Source organism: Bubalus bubalis, chromosome 6 (genome assembly GCF_019923935.1).
Source record: "Bubalus bubalis isolate 160015118507 breed Murrah chromosome 6, NDDB_SH_1, whole genome shotgun sequence".
Classification (NCBI taxonomy): Eukaryota; Metazoa; Chordata; class Mammalia; order Artiodactyla; family Bovidae; genus Bubalus; species Bubalus bubalis.
This window is the reverse complement of record NC_059162.1, coordinates 115508485-115531055: the sequence shown is the minus strand read 5'-3', so window position 1 is coordinate 115531055 and position 22571 is coordinate 115508485. Positions and strand designations below refer to the sequence as shown.

General features: G+C 45.0%; 1 protein-coding gene across 1 annotated transcript in view; it reads left to right on the top strand.

The window, feature by feature from the left end:
* The window catches only part of IQCA1 (IQ motif containing with AAA domain 1), a 184264-nt gene that overhangs the window by 69777 nt on the left and 91916 nt on the right, over nucleotides 1–22571 (top strand). Inside the window, exons 7-8 of the mRNA XM_044945334.1 lie at nucleotides 11190–11274; nucleotides 22017–22139. Of these exons, the coding sequence (XP_044801269.1) occupies nucleotides 11190–11274; nucleotides 22017–22139 (208 nt within the window). The remainder of the gene's footprint in view (nucleotides 1–11189; nucleotides 11275–22016; nucleotides 22140–22571) is intronic.

Below are 22571 nucleotides of genomic sequence, written 5' to 3'. Positions count from 1 at the left end.
AAAGGGCAAGAAATAGCTGGAAAGGCCATCTGACTTGAAGAGGGCTTTGCTGCTCCTGAAATTTTCAGCTTTGCCCAACAAATGCGCTGTCTTGAGGCTGATATTGGTTACAGCCCTGTCTTGAGGCCGATATAGGTTACATGACATAAATGGCAGTGTAGGAATCTGAAAAGTGAGGAGAAAAATCATCCAACAGAAAATATATGATAGGAGCTACTCAAAGGCATCGCTGGTTCCTCCCTCGCCTCCCTCCGATTCCTGCCCTTCTCGGTATCCATGGTAACCTCATCCCGGCTCAGAGCGTTCCATTCCATCTCTTGTTTGGTTTACTCCAAACATGAATCCCCACCTGGGGCGTTCGCTCCCCAGAACTCCAGTTGTGGATGTCACTGCCGCCCGGTACCCCCGCTGACATACAGGAGTAAGGGCGGAGGTACCAGGGGAGGGGATCTCAAGGTCCACATGTCCAGAAGTAAGCTGGCACCTCATCCCCTCAGCCCTGTGCCCAACAGCCCCTCATCCCAGCAGATGAGAACCCACCCAGCCAGTCTCTGAGCATCACCCCAACTCCTCGTCTTCTCTCAGCCCAGCACACAGTCGGCTGGAAAACCCCATTAGCTTCAAAATATGCTCCAAGCCCACCAACCTCCCAGGGCTCCCCTGGTGCCTCAGACAGTAAACCATCTGCCTGCAGTGTAGGAGACTCGGGTTCAATCCCTGGTTTGGAAAGATCCCCTGGAGAAGGGAACGGCACCCCACTTCAGTATCCTTGCCTGAAGATTCCTTTGGACAGAGGAGCCTGGAGGGCTCCAGTCCATGGGGTCACAGTGAGTCAGACACAACTGAGCGACTAACACTGCTTCTACTATACACCGACCTCCCAGGACTCTGACTTCACTGCCGCCTGAGGTCTAAGAGGCATCACACCCAGCCTGGAGGCAGTAGCCTCTGAACCCTCCTCCCCACAACCAGCCTGGCTCCCCAAATCTGTTTTTGGGTTGATGACAGCGTATTCACGACGTATGGCTGAGTCCATAACAGTATCACTCAGACTTACAAGCCTACTTACTGACTTAAAAGCACACCTGTTGCTGCTCCCACAGTCTCTGCAGGTAGGAGTCTGGGCTGAGCTGCGTCCTCTGCTCGGGGTCTCACAAGGCTGCAGCCCAGGGTCTCCGGGCTGCGGGCAGCATTCGGCGGCTCTGGGCTGCCGGGCCACGGGCCTCGGTCCCTTGCTGTGGGCTGGAGGTGTTGTCACGCTTGTGTGTCGCACTCGCTCCAAGCCAGTCCGGGTCCCAGCCCCGCTCAAGAGGAGGGAGGCGCACAGAGGCATGGGCCCAGGGAGCAGCGATCATCCTGTCAAAACCTAAAGCGGGTCATGCCCCTGCCTTGCAAAGTGGCTCCCTTTCCTCTCCAGGAGGGCGAGTGTCCTGTGGGCACCAACTAAGGCCTGGCTCTTCTCGGGGCAACCCAGGGACACCTCCTTGGAGCATCGCCGTGGCCCGGCCCCAGCGGCCTCCTCCACAGGGCGTCTAGCACCTGGGGGATGTGCTTCTATAGTTTCTGCTCCCAGAACTCCCCTCGGTGCATGGGAGGAGAAGGGAGACTAGAGGCTTCCACTTACCTTACTGACTCCTTGTGCTGTAGGATGAAGAAGTATATACTGCGCTTGTTCTCTTGGTTCATGGCCAGCCTGTCTGTCTTCTGCTTTCCTTCTCTGCTGCTGCTGCTGCTGCTGAGTCACTTCAGTCGTGTCCGACTCTGTGCGACCCCAGAGACGGCAGCCCACCAGGCTCCCCCGTCCCTGGGATTCTCCAGGCAAGAACACTGGAGTGGGCTGCCATTTCCTTCTCCAATGCATGAAAGTGAAAAGGGAAAGTGAAGTCGCTCAGTCGTGTCTGACTCTTCGCGACCCCATGGACAGCAGCCCACCAGGCTCCTCGGTCCATGGGATTTTCCAGGCAAGAGTACTGGAGTGGGGTGCCATTGCCTTCTCTGACTCACTTGTTATTTCAGAGAGGACTTTTAGGTTTCCAGGTCTTTCAAAATTAGACACGAGTGTTTATTCCCAGGAATATAAATAGATCCATGGTAGGAAAATGCAATATTATATACATCAGGAAAAGCACTATAATCATTTCAGATCATGCAGAAAAACTATTTGATGAGATGGAATGCCCACTTCTTATTTTAAAAATTCTAAAACAAAGAGAAGGGTTAATTCTTAGCATAATAAAAGTGTAAGCTGAATAAAAAACAAGGATTTGTTTAATCTTTTGTTTACTGCTTTTTCCCTGTGCCCAGAACAGTATCTGGCACATAGTTCTAAACGAGTGCGTGAATGAATGAAACAGCAAGCATTTTTTAAAACAAAAGAGAGCTCTGCAGCTAATGAGGAAACACTATAGGTTGGTTGTCCCACAAATGGAAAGGAAAATATGGATGATTTTGTCCCCTAATAATTTGTGCCTGCATGCTCAGTCGCTCAGTCATGTCCAGCTGTTTGGGACCCTGTAGACTGTAGCCCGCCAGACTCCTCTGTCCATGGAATTTTCCAGGCAAGAATACTGAAATGGGTTGGTTGCCATTTCCTACTCCGGGCCTAATAATTAGTACCATAGTATACATTTTTGTCCATATAGTGACGTTGAAAGGAAAGAAGGATATTTTTAAGAAAGTAGAAAAACATATTTAAAAAAAAAATCAGTGATAGACTAACTGTGAAAGAGAGAGATATGAAAGTTTAAGAAGTTTAAGACGTCTACAAATGTTGAAGAAATTTTAAAAGACTTGAATGAATGGTAAGACGTGCCATGTTTCTGGTTAAATGGAAAGATGGCATGACTGCTGTGGGTAATTTATAGACAGGACACAATTTCAATTAAAATCCGAACAGGATTATTTATTGAACTTGAAAACATAATTATTAAAGTCATTAGGATTAAAATCAGGAAATAAGAACAATAAGGAAGGACAAATGGCACTGTGTTTTCAAGAATATTATAAAGAAAAATAAGGTGAATGCATTACACTAATATCAAAGTGCAAGCATAAATCAGTGAGATAAAGAAGAGAGCCCCAGAGCCGACAAACATAGATGGGAATAAATAGCATATGATAAATTAAGTTTAAAAAGTAATAGGAATGGGAAAAATACACTCGCAATAACTAGATTGCCTTAATTGCTAAAGCCAACAAGCAGGAGAAAACAGAGGATTTAACTTCCCTGGAGAAAGGTCACAATTTTCCGACTATAGAAACAAAAATTTTTTCCACTGTTGAAATTACAGAGTCTATATAGTAATCGAACCCTAAAATAAGACAGAAAGGAAGCCAACCAAAAATAAAATTTATTATAAATTGTTTTACTTTATAGTTTTATTTAATTATCAACATGATTCCTATTTGCTGTAACAAGTAAAATAATACTGAAATATACACAGAAAAAAAATCAATGTTCTCCCTCCAGCCCCTGCCTCGTAGCTAATCCAGATGAACAGTGCTTGCCTTCCCCTGCTCCTGCAAACATAAACACACACTTGTTTGATGCTCTCCTGTCCGCATTGAATCAGTGATGCCATTAAACCATCACCAACTCACTGGACATGAACTTGGGCAAACTCCAGGAGATAGTGAGGGACAGGGAGGCCTGGGCTGCTGCAGTCCATGGGTCGCAAAGAGTCAGAACACGACTTAGTGACTAAACAAGTCCTGTCCCCTTTTATTTCGATAACCCAGATCACTCCCCAGCCCAGTTTTTCCCCTTCATGTTCTGTCTTTAGCATCCCCTCTGTGCACTTAGCACTTCCCCTGGTGGCTCACTGGTAAAGACCCTGCCTGCCAATGCAGAAGACATAGGTTCGATCCCTGGGTCAGGAAAATCCCCTGGGGGAGAAAATGCCAACCCACTCCAATATTCTTGCCTGGAAAATTCCACAGACAGGGGAACCTGGGCTACAGTCCATGGGGTCGCAAACAGTCAGACACCGCTTAGTAGTCGAGTCATCCTCATGGAACTGAATGTGTTCATCCACCTAAATATTTGTTCAGTGCTGGTGGTGAAAAGCTAAAGCGGAGCAGGTGAAGTTTAGTCCCATGCTGGATTCCACACTGGGGCTTAATCACAGTTACCTAACCATTCCCTGCAGTCTGAGTATTTTCAGTTTCTTATTACAGTTTTTATTTTTTACAGCTTTTGCTAGTACAAAAATGCATCACAAAGCTTTAATAGCTCTGCTTTTACTTCAGTAGGGATTCCCAATAGTGGAATTGTGGGGTTAAGTGTGACATATGAAAGGTCCATGCATGTGAAAGTGCATGCCTGAATGCTCAGTCGTGTCCGACTCTTTGTGACCCCATGGACTGTAGCCTACCAGGCTTCTCTGTCCGTAGAATTCTCCAGGCAAGAACACTGGAGTGAATTGCCATTCCCTTCGCCGGAGGATCTTCCTGACCCAAGGATCGAATACAGGTCTCTTGCATTACAGGCAATTCTTTACCATCTGAGCCACCAGGGAAGCTCACGTATGAAAGGTTTATAATGCAAGCTTGATAGCTGAAGACAAGCAATCCATTGTCTAAGGATTTTTGACAAAGCCAGTAAGTGACTGTGAGTAGGGGGATGCTGGGCATCTAGGCAGAAGCCCAAGGTTAGAATCTTGGCTCTTCCCAGAAGGAATTGTTTGCCTTTGGAAGAGACATATAAACTCTCACATTTTCCAGTTTCCTCCTTTGCAAAATGGAGAGAAGGGCTCATCTCACAGAATTTCTGTAAGGATGAAATGGAAACAATTTGTGAACGGCGTCTATGGAAATGCTGTGTAAACCTGCATGCAACAAACCCACACGTGATGATCATTTCTACTTAATAAGTGAGTCCAAGAGGTAAGGAGTGCATGCATGCTCAGTCGCTCAGTCATGTCTGACTCTTCACAGCCCCATGAACTGTAGCCCACCAGGCTCCTCTGTCCCTTGGATTCTCCAGGCAAGAATACTGGTGTGGGTTGCCATGCCCTCTGCCAGGGGATCTTCCTGACCCAGGGATCGAACCTGGGTCTCCTGCATTGCAAGCAGATTCTTTACCACTGAGCCACCAAGGAGACAGCTACACAAATGCACCTAGCATGTATCCAAGTGTCGGTCAACGTCAGTAACAGCTGCTGCTGCTAAGTCGCTTCAGTCATGTCCAACTCTATGCCACCCCGTGGACTGCCGCCTACCAGGCTCCTCTGCCCATGGGATTTTCCAGGCAGGAGTATTGGAGTGGGTTGCCATTACCTTCTCCGGTCAGTAACAGCTAAAGAAACGCAAATGCAAATTCAAGTTGTGCTTCCATTTTACACCCAAACTGGTCTAAACCGAGGCAGCCGAGGAAGAGGAATGCTAATGCACTGGTGAGACAGCTGAAACAGACCACAGGGGGCTCGGAACTGCCTGCCCGTTTGCGTTTGAATTCTGCTGTTTCCAGGATGGGACTGGGGCTTTTCTCTGTGGACTTCCATCATCGGCACCCCCACCCCACCCCCGAATAATTGACTGGGGCAAGGGGTTGTAGTTACACCGAATTTTATGTCCTCCTGTTTAAAATAATGAGCCATCGACATCCTGTGCAGAGCATCTGACTTCTGAGAAGAGATTGCTGCTGCTCGGAGATGCTCGTGAGGTGTGAATGAGGTCACCTGAATTGCTGTGAGTTCTGATGCTCAGTCATTCCAGACGTATCAGGCCAGCACCTCTCCGTCTGAGTGCCAGAGAGTTCCTGTGCCCCATCCCTGGCTTCTGCCTCCAGATCTTAAAGCCATTTTTCAGGCACAGTAAGGAAATAGCAGGGCTTCACAGGTGGCTCAGCAGTAAAGAATCCACCTGCCAAGCGGGAGACGCAGGTTTGATCCCTGAGTTGGGGAGATCCCCTGGAGAAGGACATGGCAACCCGCTCCAGTGTTCCTGCCTGAGAAATGCCATGGACAGAGGAACCTGGCAGAGGACGTGGAGTCAAAAAGAGTTGGATGTGACCTAGTGACTAAACAACAAGAAAGGAAATGGCAGCAAGGTGGTCTGAGTTATGCAGATGCCAGACAGACACCACTTGTACAAAATAAAATGGGGGCTACCTCCCACCTCCCTGTGTAAGGTGAGGAGGGGCAGGTCTGTTGGCCGCTGGCCTTGGACACAGTGGGGACCTGCTTCCATGATGCCTCAGGCAGGGGCTATTCTCTTAGGCTCTGAGATGTGCGGGACAAATATATCTTCAGGGCCAAAGAGACATTGAAAGCCTAGTCATGGACCAAGGGTTTGGATTGGGATTTGGGGAGAAAATTAAGTGAGAACAGTATGGGATCAAACCACATGTGGCTGTGGTTTCAGAGTCATTGTGAACCCTGCCTGGAAGCCCATTTAGGGAGGAGGTGGTGCAGGTCCCACTCAAGAGCCTGAGACTCGGAGGCCATTATCCTAGGTATGCAACATGCGGGTGATGCTTTCTGAGTCAAGAACGAAGGTTGGTAGTGATCGAAGAAGCTGGAAGAATGTCAGAAATGCTAGGAGCTTTCCAACGCTGGAGCAGCTGGCAGGCATCATCACTCAGAAGGCTAATTCTCTGGCGAGGCGGGGGCCTGGCTGGCTTCTCAGCTTCTCTCTTTCATAATTTTTCAGGGGCGATCCAGGTTTCGTGCTGGGGAGGTATCATTTGATTTTGAGAAATATTCAACCATCTCTAATTTGTTGACAAATCTCAAATTTGATAAATATATTTCATATTCAGAGTTCCTATCCAGATTTTCCTATTTTCAGTTTTATTTTGCTTTATTTATTTCATTTTTTAATTGACAAAGCAAAAGACCTTATTGGGAAGGGGCATCTGGGTGAAGAGCAGGAGGGTGAGGGAATCCAGGAGAACTGCTCTTCCAAGGTGCTTTTTAGGAAGTGGATTTAATGAATACCTGAAAGTGTGTGTTTTGGAAATTATACTTAATACAAATTAAATATTGTTCCAGAAAATTGAGTTGTTGATTTAATTAATCCTCATGGGGCTTCCCAGGTGGCACTAGCGGTAAAGAATCTGCCTGCTAATGCGGGAGACTGCAGGTTTGATCCTTGGGTGGGGAAGATCCCCTGGAGGAGGAATGGCAACCCACTCCAGTGCTTTTGCCTGGGAAGTTCCATGAACAGAGGAGCCTGGGGGGCTGCAGTCCATGGGTCGCACAGAGTCAGACAGGACTGAGCGAATCAAGGACTGCCCCCCACCATAATCCCCATGATATGTACCAGCATTGGCTCGGAGGTGATGAAATGCCAAGAGCTTCACAAATAGCGGGTGAGCCCTGTCTTATCAAGTGCCACATTCATTTCTCAGACTTTGCGTGTTTGGATGATTCTCACCTCTTATTTCTCCTGTTCTGTCGATCTGGGTGAAACGTCTGTAGTTCAGGTTATTTTTCATGCAGCCACGTGATGAGTTCCATTTTCTGCATCACTTGGTCCATCTGGCAGTTTGGATGCCCATTTGGAGAACCGGCTTCAGCCTTGCCTGTTGCAGCAATTTGAGAACAAATGGAAATTGGTTGGTCAGGGCGGGAAGGGTGTGGAGTGGGGATGTGGCAGGCACTGGTACAGCAGAGGTGGATTCTAGCACGCACTGCATGGCAATTTTGAAAATCAGCAAAATGATGAAAGTTGAAGATAAATGTCTGTGAAATTAAGATTTAAACTATAATTGAGGGAAAGCTGTGGCATAAATAACCACCATTTACCAAGTCGGGATCTTTACCACATAATAATTTTGCAGATGGTGACTGCGGCTTTGAAATCAGGAGATGATTGCTTCTTGGCAGGAAAGCTATGAAAAACCTAGATATTGCGTTGAAAAGCAAAGACATCACTTTGCCAAGAAAGTTCCATATAGTCAAGGCTGTGGTCTTTCCACCAGTCATGTACGGTCGTGAGAGCTGGACCCTAAAGAAGGCAGAACGCCAAAGAATTGATGCCTTCAAACTGTGTTGCTGGAGAAGACTCCTGAGGGTCCCTTGGAGAGCAGAGAGAACAAACCAGTCCATTCTAAAGAAATCAACCCTGAACATTCATTGGACGGACTGATGCCGAAGCCGAAACTCCAATACTTTGGCCACCTGATGTGAAGAGCCGACTCATTGAAAAAGACCTTGATGCTGGAAAAGATTGAAGGCAGGAGGAGGAGAGGGTGTCAGAGGATGAGATGGTGGGATGGCATCACTGATGCAATGGACATGAACTTGGGCAAACTCTGGGAGATGGTGAGGGACAGGGAAGCCTGGCGTGCTGCAGTCCATGAGGTCACAAAGAGTCGGACACGCCTGACCGACTGAACTGAACTGAACCTAGCGGGTGGTCACCCACCATCCCCAAGGGTGATGCATCTGTCCACAGACCTCCCCCGCCAGCTGCACGTGCACTGTGTCCAGTTCCTTTCAAAGCTACGCTGAGGAGCTGAGTCCCATGCCAACTGAGTGAGCCCCCGGGCAAGGTTCAGGAGACCTGAGAGATTGTATGTAGACAGGGATGAAGCTGTCCTAAGATGTTTGGGGGGCAATCTGTAGAAGGGATGGGGGCCAAAGCACTGGGGCGGGGGCAGATGGTTAGGGAGCTGCTGGGTGTTGACCTTGACCCAAGGCAATGGCCCCAGTTCATCTGGATCCTCACTGCCATGCACCTGCCTTTTTAAAAAGTTCATTTAACAATATCCTTGAGGACACAGTAGAAAATAATTGTAGGACTTAACCCTTGAATACCTAGATTTTCAATATTGTATGTGAGGGACCTGGAGATGAGTGACTGCCTTCTGCTGCACCCCAAACTGTGAAGGCCATTCAAGGTGGCCACCTTCCACCTGTCCAGTTTCAGACTGAGCAGGCCCTTTCTATGGAACCTCATTTTTCACTGAAAAGATGACTGACACTGGCTGTTCAGACTCAGGTTTGCAGGAGACACTTTCTCAAAAAAGAACCAAGTAAGCCTGAAGGAAAACAATTGAGGGTATTTGTTGCTAATAATAAAATTCAAGCTTTCTAGCAAAAATTACAAGTTTGGAAATCTTCTAGTCTGAGAGACTGTGAGTCTGAGAGCTTCCCATTGCTTAGCTTTAGAGTCTGAGATTGATGGAGTTGTCATTCAGTTGCTCAGTCGTGTCTGACTCTTTGCAACCCCATGGACTGCAGCAAGCCAGATTTCCCTGTCTTCACTATCTCTAGGAGCCTGCTCAAACTCATGTCCATTGACTCGGTGATGCCATCCAACCATCTTATCCTCAGCTGCCTCCTCCTCCTCCTGCCTTCAATCTTTCCCTGCATCAGGGTTTTTTTCAATGAGTCGGGTCTTCACATCAGGTGGCCAAAGTATTGAAGCTTCAGCATCAGTCCTTCCAATGATTATTCAGGGTTGATTTCCTTTAGGATTTACTGGTTTGACCTCCTTGCTGTCGCAGGGAGTCTCAAGAGTCTTCTCCAACACCACAGTTCAAAAACGTCAATTCTTTAGCGCTCAGCCTTCTTTATGGTCCAGCTCGCACATCTGTACATGACTACTGGAAAAACCATAGCTTTGATTCTGTGCACCTTTGTCCGCAGAGTGATGTCTCTGCTTTTTAATATGCTGTCTAGGAGTTATTGATGACTGCGGTTTTTGATGCTATGCAATGTACATCAGCTTTGGGAAGATCCACGTAAGTCAGTGGACCATTAGTTTTGAAATGATCAAGACCTGATGTTACAGAGTCACGTCTGAGTGAAAGATCTGTTCAGCGCACCAGACACATGACTTCTAATGTAGCAGGGAAGGCAAAGTTCTTGATAAGGTTTCAGATTCTGCATCACCACCAGCCTTTAGGAAGCTCCCACTCATCAGGCTGTGGTGTGGAGTCAAAGCAGAATGTTCACAGCTATCTAAAAGGCTATTAAAACTTTCCTCTCTTTTCTAGTTACACATCCGTGTGAGGCCAGATTTTCTTTCTATACTTCACCAAAACAACATATTGCAGCAGATTGAATACAGAAGCACATATAAGCATTCTGCTAGGTTCCACTGAGCCAGAACACTAGCACTCTTCTCATTTTTTTTTTTCTTCTGGGAAATATATTCATTAAAAATGTTACTTATGTGAACACCTAATGGGTTTATTATTGTTGTTTTTAATGAAAATGCATATTTTAGAAAGGTTGCTGTTTTAGTACCTAATACAGTAACTATCAATAGCTAGAACTCACATAAACAAAAGCTTTGGGGATCATCAAAAATTATCAAGCGTGTCAAGAGTGGGACTTCCCAGGTGGTCCAGTGGTTAAGACTCTGCCTTTCAATGCAGGGGGTGCAAGTTTGATCCCTGGTCAGGGCACTAAGATCCCACCTGATGCATGGTGCAGCCAAGAATTTTTAAAATAAATAAATAGAACTTGTTTTTTTAAAAAGAGTGTCAAGAGCAACTAAGGCCAAAAGTTTGAGAATAAAGAGTCATCTTGAGCAGGGGCATCTTCTAACCCTTAGATTCTAGATTAATGGAATTAACTTGATAAATGTTTTCTTTCTCTATATGGTATAAATATAACACTGGTGTCCAGGTAGTTTCTCTTGGAAAAATTAACTTTGTATCCCTTCTGAAATTTCTCAACATTAAATTTCAAACTCTGCCTTTTAGAACATAGAAACTACATGGTTACAGAAAACAATGACTATTCCTATCTCCTAACATGTGGGGCTCAGACTCACTGAAATCTAAAGCATGCTTGCCTGTGTCATGCACGAGTACCAAGTCTGTAATTTGAACCATGCCATGTTTCTGTTTTATTTCAAAATGCTGTGTTTATCCTACATTTTAAACAGGAAGAAATAATTTGTGCTTCTGTCGTCATTCTTAACACAAGCATGGAGTATTGCAATAATTTTTTTTTTAAAAAAAAGAGGCAGAAGAGGACAGTCTGGTTTAAGGAGAGAGGTCTGACTCAGAGTAACAATTGCTTTGAGGAGAGAAACCTGCTTCTGAATGTCACCAGGTCCTTCTGCTCCGTAGAGACGGCATGTCCGGCCAGCAACTGGCAGGGAGCCCCATCCTAATAACCATCACTCACTTCAGGGAGCTTGAGCAGACCCATCTCATCGGGAATGTAGCAGAGAGCACTGCGCTCCTGGATGTTTATTCTGCCTTTTTTTTTTTTTCTCCTCCTCAGGAACTTAACGGGCACTTTTCCTGACTACCCTAATGAAGAAGAAGGAGGTTCCGCTATTATTTTTTCCAACAAGACCCCACAACAGGTACAGATATGCTTGAGAAATGAAATGTAGCTATATCTTAATTGCAATCCTTTAAACCTTAGTTCATGAGTTTGCAGGGTTATTAGGTCTTTGTTATGTCCCTACAGATGTTTACACGGAAATACTTTTGACGTTCATCACTTAATGTACTTTCAAACTTTTTTAATGAAATTCATGCTTTCTCCTGTCTTTGAAGACTATATGACAACACGTGATTCTCATCTTCTTAGTAAGTGATGAGCATGGGACCTGAACACCTCGGTAGAAAAGAAGGCAAAAAATATTAACTTATTAAAAAAACATTAATTTTTTAAAGCTCTCTGGGAAAGAAACTTAAATATAAAGCGATGTTACTCTATCTCCTTTCACCTGTCGGATTGCTAAAATTCTTAGATTGTGATAAAAATTGGAGTGGGTAAACATGTGGGAAAAATCATCCCGAACATCGTAGCTGGATACATACATTAGCATGGCATTGTTTGAGGGCCATGGAATGAGTAAATACCAAAATGTTTATTAAGTATACCCTTTGACCCGTAAATGCTATTTAAGGAATTTATACTAAGGAAATAAGAAGACAAGTTGCCATAGGGAACTTGCCATCAGTTCAGTTCAGTCGCTCAGTTGTGTCCAACTCTTTGCGACCCCATGAATCGCAGCACGTCAGGCCTCCCTGTCCACCACCAACTCCCGGAGTTCACTCAGACTCACGTCCATTGAGTCGGTGATGCCATCCAACCATCTCATCCTCTGTCGTCCCCTTCTCCTCCTGCCCCCAATCCCTCCCAGCATCAGAGTCTTTTCCAATGAGTCAACTCTTCGCATGAGGTGGCCAAAGTACTGGAGTTTCAGCTTTAGCATCATTCCTTCCAAAGAAATCCCAGGGCTGATCTCCTTCAGAATGGACTGGTTGGATCTCCTTGCAGTCCAAGGGACGCTCAGGAGTCTTCTCCAACACCACAGTTCAAAAGCATCGATTTTTCAGTGCTCAGCTTTCTTCAGTGCCTGCCCTCATACCGGATCCCTCCCCACTCTCCTGCTCCGACTCCACATGGCTGTCGGGAGGATACAGGGAAGGAGAGCTCCCAGGAGTGATGAGAGCACCCAGGAGGCAGTCGGGCTTCTGGGAGAACCCTCACTTCTTGGGATGGGGTCACAGAAGACCTGCTTGAACCACAGCTCACGAAATGTGCCACCAGCCTTGCAGAGCCTGGGAGAGAACCTGGACCCAGAAATGCGAGGGGCTCCAAGCCTATGGAGCAACTGACACACCCTTCAGGACCCACAGGAGGTCACAGCTCTCACTGGGGCAGGAGACCCACCATGCCCACCCAGGACACCTGATCTTCTGAGAAGAATCAGCCAGAGAAACCAGAAAATGACAGTGTTGGATGAAGGCGTGTCCTTCCAAGGAGTAAGCGTCTTTTAATTTCATTGCTGCAGTCACCATCTGCAGTGATTTTGGAGCCCAGCAAACTTTTTCCATAAGCAGAGAAATAGTAAGTAACTCTGCCATTATAACCTGAAAGCACAGACAATATGTAAATGAATAGGAACGGCTGTGTTCCAATAAAACTTTATTTATAAACATGGGCAGCAGGCCACAGTTGGCCCATGTGATACAGTTTGCTGACTCTTGCCACAGATAACCGGAATAGCTGTTCTCGTCTGCACTGTTCACAGCACTGACAAAGAAGAAACCAGGCTAACGTGTGTCGTGTTAGTCGTTCGGTCGTGACCAACGCTTTTCAACCCCATGGACTGCAACCCTCCAGGCTCCTCTGTCCATGGGATTCTGCAGGCAAGAACACTGGCGTGGGTTGCCATTCCCTTCTCTAGGGGATCTTCCCGACCCAGGGATCAAACCTGGGTCTCCGGCATTGTGGGCAGATTCTTTACCGTCTGAGCCACCAGGGAAGCCCAGTGTTTGTTAGTTGGGTAATTAGTTAAGTGACGTGAAGCGCTAACTAAGCAGTGGTAAAGCCGTGCTGTAGGTGAGATCTCGTCAGTACTGCCGACCTGCGGTCAGCATCCCTGGCTCCCTCTGCTCCTCTGCCTGAGCCCTCGTGGTCAGGCAGAGGCTCTCCTCTCCCAGTCCCCTGTCAGAGCCAACGTCAGCTGCCAAAGCCTTCCGTCCACCCCCCTGCCCTCCTCCCCACTTAATGAGCTCCCTCTTGTTGGCCGTTCATCAGCCCTGCCTGGAGTCACTGTCATTTTGATGCGCTGTTATTTTACTTTCTTACATGTTTAGGTCTTGTCCCTCCAGCTAAATTACCCGGCACAGGTTGTGTCTTGAAAGCCCCTGGCAGGCAGCCAGACGTGTTTCATGTCAGTTTAGAAAGGTAACAATTACAGAATTAGGAATGTTGGTGGAATGTCTAAATTGTCCATTGGAAACTCTCGAAAGTAGAGTTAATGTCCAGTCAGACTAAAAGCAAAAGAAGACTGAGGACATCTGGTTAATACACTAGAATTAATACAAAAGGCCATGGGGGCCACAGAGTAGTATGATTTTAAAAGGCAGGTGAGGGACTTCCCTGGTGGTCCAGTGGCTAAGAGCTAAGAGCTTGCCCTGTGGAGGGCCCAGGGTTCAATCCCTGGTCAGGGAACTAGATCCCACCTGCCGCAGCTAGCAGAGTTCTCATGGCTCAACTGAAGATCCCGGTTGCCACACCTAAGACCCAGCATGGCTAAATAAATAGACAAACATTTTTTAAACAGGCAGATGAGTGAAGAGTCAGGACAGCCTTGTGGTGAAGAATCAGAGTTCCACTGGGTCTGCAACCTCAGGCAAGGGTCTGACCCGCTGTGTCTCAGCTTTCTTGTCTGGATGCAGATACCAGCAAGACCTGCCTCCCTGGGCTGAGGAATCATTAGATGAGATGATACGTGGAATGTACTCAGAGCAGAGTCTGGCCCTCTGAAATTGTTCAGGGAATCTTAGCAGTTGTTACTAATGAGGGAGTGGGGAGGAGGGGAGTAGAAGGAGAAAGGGGAAGGGGAGGAAGCTGAAAAGATAGACCAAGCATAATCATTATGGCATGCCTGTGTATAGTCATTTATATTTGTAAAAAAAACAAAACAGTAAAAAGACTTCCTATGAACTGAGTATAATCACATTGATGCCAAATCCCCCAAAAGATGGAATATAAATAGAACCTCAGATTAGTCGTACTTTTGAGTATTAATTCAAAAATTTGAAGTGAAATATTAGCAAAACAATGCAGCCGAGTGGTGTTTATTCCAGAATGTCAGCGTGGTTGTGTTTTGGACGTCTGTGAATACATTGCATTATCTAAAGAGATCCGAAAGGGAAAACCGTAAGCTTATCACTGTGGGTGCTGAAAGGCATTTTACAGAGTCGACTCCCATTCTTGATATTAAGAAAACAAGACAAAAATGGAATGCATGGATACTTCTTTAACATGACAAAATATTTTTTAGGTCACAAGTTAATATCATGCTTAAAGAAATTCACAAGAAACACACTGATGTCATGAAAAATGCAAGGATACCCATCATCACCATTGATGAACAGGAATTCTATTGAACACTCTTAGACAAGAGAACGGACAAGGCAATGGCACCCCACTCCAGTACTCTTGCCTGGAAAATCCCATGGATGGAGGAGCCTGGTAGGCTGCAGTCCATGGGGTCGCTGAGAGTCGGACACGACTGAGCGACTTCACTTTCACTTTTCACTTTCATGCATTGGAGAAGGAAATGGCAACCCACTCCAGTGTTCTTGCCTGGAGAATCCCAGGGACGGGGGAGCCTGGTGGGCTGCCAGACGTCTATGGGGTTGCACAGAGTTGGACATGACTGAAGCGACTTAGCAGCAGCAGACAAGAGAAAGAACATTGAGCAATAAATTGGAATGGAAGAGGGAAAACGATCACTTTTTGCAGATATGTTCTGTACTTAGAAAAGCAAAGAGAATAAACTGAAAAAAAAAAAACCTTAAACAACATGAGAAGATAAGGAGTTACAAAATTAATATGCAGAAAGAGAAAGCTTTTGTATGTTCAAAGAGCAGCTACATTTAGAAAATATAAGAAGAGTCCATTTACAAGAGCAACAATGACACAAAGGTAAAACATCCAGGAATAAAGTTAATAATAAATGTGTGATATGTGTAAATAAAAGCTTAAAATGTTCTGAAAAATGAAACTGAGCAGATGGAAAAGCATATTGTGTTCTTAGGTAGGAATGTTCAATGTTATAAATACTTCAGCTTTCCCAAACATAGTTTATACATATAATACGATCCAAATAAAAATACCAAAAGCATTTTGTTGGAGTAGGGAGTCAGAGCATGCAGAGGGTGACTAATTTGATTTTAAACTTTGGGCAGAAAGTAAATAACCAGGAATAACTCATAAAATTCTGAGAATGAAGGGTAATGAGGAGGAACCAACCCTGCCAGGTATTAAAACATGTTTTTAAGAGCCCATTGGTACAGGCAGATGATGAGATGAAAAAGAACAGAAAGTCAAGAAATATATCAAATACACGTGGAAATTTAGTATATAATAAAGAAGCCTGTCATCCTTCTTGTATAAGGAAAAGTAAAAGGGCCATTTAATGAATGGGACTATAATAACCAGGTTGTCAACTGGAAAAGAAGAAAATTAAATCTCTGTCTCTTTATACTTTACCCCAGAATGATTCCAAATGGATCAAAAAGGATTTAAATGTCAAACAAAACAAAAACACAAAAGAACTAAAAGCAGCCAACAAAGAAATATGTCATAACCTCAGAGTGGAAAAGACCTTTTTACCTCTGTTGCATGACCCGAGAGTCATAAAAGAAAAAAAAAGATAACTTAAACTACATTAAAAAATAATTTTAGCCTCCATGGCAAAACTGACTGCAAGTAAAGTCAAATGACAGATGACACACGGCAAGAATTATTTGTGATGCGTTTCACAGAAAAGAGATCATTTTTCTAATATATAAAGAGCTCCTATGGCTCTATAAGAAAAAAACTCAATAACCCAATATTTTTAAAGCCAAAAGATATGAACAGACAGTTCTCAGAAATGAAAATCTGAATGGATTTGAAAGATAATAAAAAATGCTCAACATGTGAAAAGACGATTAACCCCACACATATAAAGGAAATGCAGATTAAAGCTATGCTGACCGACAAGACTGGTAGATTGAACCTCATCAAAATTCAAACTTTTGGGCTTCCAAAGACACCATTCAGTTCAGTTTAGTTCAGTCGCTCAGTCGTGTCTGACTCTTTGCGACCCCATGAATCACAGCACGCCAGGCCTCCCTGTCCATCACCAACTCCCAGAGTTCACTCAAACTCATGTCCATGGAGTCGGTGATGCCATCCAGAAAGACACCATTAAGAAAATGCAAATACAAGAACAGACTGGGAGATGATAATTGAAAACTTACACTTGATAAAAGATTTGTATCCAAAATGTACAAAGAACTCTTACATCTCAGTAATAAGACAAACAATTTTTTTTAATGGGCAAAAGACTCAAAAAGACAGTTCATAAAGCAATATAGATAAATGGCTAATAAGCACATTGAAAGATGCTCAACACCACTTGTCATTACCGCTGCTGCTGCTGAGTCGCGTCAGTCGTGTGCGACTCTGTGCGACCCCATAGAGGGCAGCCCACCAGGCTCCTCTGTCCCTGGGATTCTCCAGGCAAGAATATTGGAGTGGGTTGCCATTTCCTTCTCCAGTGCATGGAAGTGAAAAGTGAAAATGAAGTTGCTCAGTTGTGTTCGACTCTTTGCGACCCCATGGACTGTGGCCCACCAGGCTCCTCCGTCCATGGGATTCTGCAGGCGAGAGTAGTGGAGTGGGGTGCCATTGCCTTCTCCGTGTCATTAGGAAGATGAAAATTAAAACTACAATGAGGTGTCATTTCATAACACTAGGATGATGTACTAATAATAAAAGATGGTAACAAATGTTGAGGATGTCAAGAAGAAGGAACCCTCCTACGTTGCGGGGGACATAAAATGGTGCATCCACTTTGGAAAACCAGTTTGTCGGTTTCTTAAAAGTTAAACACAAATTCACCAAATAACTCAGCAGTTCTGTTCCACTCTTAAGACTTTATCCAAGAGTAATGAAAACATGTCCACACACACACACACACACAAATGTGCATAAATATTCATAGGAGCATTTCTCATAATAGCCAAATATTTGAAACAACCTAAATTTCCATCCGTTGGTGAATGGGTAGGTGAGATGTGGAATAGCCATGCAACAGAATGGTACTGAGCAATAAAAACCAACAGGAAAAAGCCAAAGGACAGGGAGTGGCAGAGGATGAGATGGCTGGATGGAGTCACTGACTCAGTGGACATGAACCTGAGCAAGCTCCAGGAGATAATGAAGGACAGGGAAGCCTGGCATGCTGCGGTCCATGGGGCTGCAAAGAACTGGATGCAACCTAGCAACTGAACAACAAAAACAACACAACTTGGGTGAACCTCAAAAGCTCGATGAGCCATGAAAGGAGCCAGACACGAGAGACCACAGAGTATATGATTCCATCTATAGGAAATGTCCAAAAAGAGTGAATCCATGGAAGCAGAAAGTAGATTAGTGCTGGTGAAGAAGGGCAGGAGAGGGAAACAATTAAGTGACGCAAGGGAATCTTGGTGGAACGATGCGACGTGTTAAAACTGATTTACGGTGATGGCAGCACAATGCGATAAACTGACTAAAAACGACTGACTTGTCCACATGCGATGGGCAAATGTAAAGAAGGTAAAATACGCCTCAACAAAATTGGACCTGTATGTTCAGAAAGAAAACAGGCAGCAAGCCAGATTCAGACTCCTCCATTTTCCAAACACAATGGCTGACTTTACAGGCACTAAAGCGCATCTCTAATTCTGGGAGATTTTGCTATAGTTGGAAAGCACAAGCCAAATAAATTCAACACTGGCACCTATACGAAACAACCGAAACAACTCTGACATGACGTGCTATTTTTCACCCGTTCAGCTGGCAAACACAAGCACTGCGTCAGCGAGCATGTGGAAAAGCGCGAAGCCGCCCGCATCGCTGGCGGAAGTGTGAATTAGCACAGCCCGCTGGGGGCAGTTTGACAGTCTTGTACATGCCTGTGATCCAGCGTTTCTCCTCCTAGGAATTATCCAGAAGATATGCTCACACACTTGCAAGATGACATTTGCATGCGTTGATCCCTGGCAGCTTTGCGGGTAATAGCAAAAGATTGGCGATAACCTTGACTTCCGTTGGGGGGAAAATGGTCAAAGAAGTTATGAATGGGGAGGAAACGTTTCACTACATGCTTGTTTGTAATTTCTGAAGTGTGGATGGTGCTAATATTTTGTCTTTTGAAAATAATAAACTGGGTAAGGATCTAGGTGAAATAAGCAATTGATGCACTGAATTGTATTGCCTCACAATAAGGATTTTATCCTCTTTTCAGATACATATATTTATATTTTATATTTTATACATATATATTATATATGTTTCTGAAAGTTTCCAAACTTCCAAAGGCCAAAACATGTCCATTTTCTATAAGTGCACCAGAGCATGAAGGTCTGGGCAGCCATAATTTGGTTCTATGGGTTGAGGTGAGTCTGACCCCCAAGGAAAATATTGCTGTTCTGACAACAAGGGACTTTCAATCCTGTCTAAAGACACCCTTTTTATTACCAAATAGTGTACACAACACATACCTCTCACCTCCCCACACCACCTCTTTGAGCCTCCCCTACCCAGGATCTTCACTAGAACCTCGGGAGGTGGGTGAGTCTCAGGAGGATGTGGACCTGGACACGGGACTGCAGTTTTTTTAAAGTCCAGATGGTGCCTGAATATCCTACTTTGTTCATGATAAAGCTGTTATGAACACTTAAAGGTGTGAATTAAGCTCCTAAAAACAACATAGCTATGAATTCAAAAATGCAATATTAGAAAATAAAGCTCAGCATTTCAGTAAATCACACTAAGGCATAATCAGTGTACACTTGATCCCAGGAGAATGTTTTAGCACGGCACACTAGGGGTAAAATGATATTAGCCCTTTTTAAATTTTATTTATTTATTTAGCATTGTTTAGTCACTAAATCGTGTCTGACTCTTTGGTGACGCCATGGACTGTAGCCCTCCAGGCGCCTCTGTCCATGGGATTCTCCAGGCAAGAATACTGGAAATGGGTTGCCATTTCCTTCTCCAAGGGATCTTCCGCACCCAGGGATCGAACCCACATCCCCTGCATTGCAAGCAAATTCTTTACCACTGAGCCACCAGTGATTAACTTGGCTGCACTGGGTCTTCACTGCTGCTCGGGCTTTTCTCTAGTTTAGGCGGGCAAGCCGGGGCTACCCTGAGTTTGTGGTGCACGGGGTCCTCATTGTGGTGGCTTCTCTTGTGTAGCACAGGCTCTAGAGAGCATGGGCTTCAGTAGCTAGGGCGCATGGGCTTATTTGCCCTGCAGCATGTGGGCTCTTCCCAGATCAGGGAGCAGTGTCTCCTGCATTGGCAGGCAGAGTCTTAACCACTGGACCACTGGACCACCAAGGAAGTCCAATGTTAGCCCTTTTTTATTTGCTCTCCAAAAGTAACCACTGGAGTGAGTTTGGTGTGTATCATTCTCTTATTTCTTACCCTTCCAATTCAGTTCAGTGGCTCAGTCGTGTCCAACTCTTTGTGACCCCATGGATTGCAGCATGCCAGGCCTCCCTGTCCATCACCAACTCCTCATGTCTGTTGAGTCAGTGATGCCATCCAACCATGTCATTCTCTGTCATCCCCTTCTCCTCCTGCCCTCAATCTTTCCCAACATCAGGGTATTTTCCAATGAGTCGGCTCTTTGCATCAGGTGGCCAAAGTATTTGAGTTTCAACCTCAGCATCAGTCCTTCCAATGAATATTCAGGACTGATTTCTTTTAGGAAGGACTGGTTGGATCTCCTTGCAGTCCAAGGGACTCTCAAGAGTCTTCTCCAACAGTTCAAAAGCATCAGTTCTTCGGTGCTCAGTTTTCTTTATGGTCCAACTCTCACATCCATACATGACTACTGGCAAAACCATTGCTTTGACTAGACGGACCTTTGTTGGCAAAGTAGTGTCCCTGCTTTTTAATATGCTATATAGGTTTGTTACAGCTTTTCTTCCAAGGAGCAAGCATCTTTGAATTTCTTGGCTGCAATCACCATCTGCATTGATTTTGGAGCCCAAGAAAAGAAAGTCTGCCACTGTTTCCCCATCTCTTACACTTTTAACTACACATATATGTATCCTGAAATGGTGAAGTATTATTTTTTTCATTTTTTTAACTAATTGCATTTCACACTGAAGGCTGAATGTATAATATGGTTTGGCATCTTGCCTCTTTACTTTCTACATTATGCAGGTCGTCCCGATTTGCACTGTTTGAATCCCAGCTCAAGCCACTTACAAGTTGTGTGCATGGGACTGCACTCTCTGTGCCCCAGCTCCCTCGTCCATAAAACAGGTTGATTACAGCTCCCAGTAAATGTGCTCGGCAGTAAATGAGCTCACCAAGTGAAGCTCTTGGAACCATGCCTGGCGATCGTAAGTGGTCCGGATGGAAGTGCTGATTTCATTTTAAAGCGGAGGAAACTGGGTCTCTCAGAGGTGCTGCCACTTGTCTCAGTCACGTGATCAGTGATGAGCAAAGCCCGAGGGTCCTATGTGTCCCGTCGGGGTCACTGTTTTACCTCCTAGAATTCACAGCAAGTGAGCGCTCAGCGAATATTTATCATATTGAATGGAATCATATGGGGTTTTTTGCCTTCCCAGATGGCACTAGTGGTAAAGAACCTGCCTGCTAATGCAGGAGACGTGAGATGTGGGTTCGATCCCTGGGTCGAGAAGATCCCCTGGAGGAGGGCATGGCAACCCACTCCAGTATTCTTACCTGGAGAATCCCATGGACAGAGGAGCCTGGTGGACTACAGTCCATGGAAGAGTTGGATACCACTAAGTTGGAAGCAACTTAGCACATGTGGGTTTTTTTACAAACTTTCACTAATTCTCCAATGATGCTAATCCTATGTAAACTAGGTACTTTTAATCAATATTGTATTCTTTAAAAATTATTTTATTGTCTTATTGTTATTTTATTTATTTATTTTGGCCATGCTGCTCTGCATGTGGGATCTTAGTTCTCCAACTAGGGCCCCCTGCCTTGGAAGCTTGGAGCCTTAACCACTGGACCACTGGGGAAGTTCCTAACCAGTATTTTAAATTTTAGGACAATAAGTGGGTTTTTGTAGGAAATACAAATTAAATCAGAGATGAAAGAAACCAACTCGGAGAGGAGAGGTATGGAGTGTAGGCAAGGAGCACAGGAGCTCTCGGCTGGCATTTGGGGAAGAGATGTGGGCAGGCCTGAGGCAGCCTGCAGCTGAGATGCTAATGAAGCCAAGACCACCCCCCCTCCCCGCCCCTGGTGTCAGTGGGACCCCTGGGAGTCACAGCAGCTCTGAACTGGCAGGGAACTGGATTCAGAAATGTCCAGCCTCCCTCTCTACACCTGCCATCTGAGGCCCCACCGCTGCCTCTGCTAATGAATCCAGCCAGAGGCAGACGGCAGGCAGAGTGGAGAGGCCAGGAGGCTGGGTCTGCAGGGTTCGGAGCCGAGCAGAGAAGGGACACTGACCCATGCAAACACTTCTTTCCGGACCGGAAAGATAAGCCTCATCTTCATCCGACTCTCTTAAAGTGCTTTGATGATTTTGGTTTTTTGCAGGTTATTGATGATATTGTTGCAAACCAAGACGAAGAGGAGAAAACCAAAAAGAAGAAGAAGGGGAAAAAAACAAAAAAAGAAAAAAAGGAAAAGGAAACCAAAGAAACAAAGGAAAAAAACAAGGTATTTGGAGTTTTAGAAATTGGGAGTTTTCTTTTTTCCTTTTTTGCTTTGACTCCTTGGAATAATCTCAAGTCTGATGAGACTACAGTCACTCATTTCCTTGGAAACCATGCGAACCCCCATTTGTTTTTTGTTTTTTTTTTTTAATGCCGGTTGACAGTCAGTTGTCATCGTTTCTATGACTTGTAAATACCTGTTAGGCTGAGGAGTGGTCTCAACAACTCAGACACCTCACATTAGTCACATATGCGATTGCTCTGAATGCTCATTCCTCAAGACACATGATCCCACTCATCCTTTCTCAAGGGTAGAGATAAGGAAAATTTCTTGGCAAACCAAACGACCACTACAAAGTCAAAACAATCCTGTCTACTTCCACCAAAGCGTACTCCTTCCAATTTATCACTTCACGTTGACATCTCAGACCTGTTT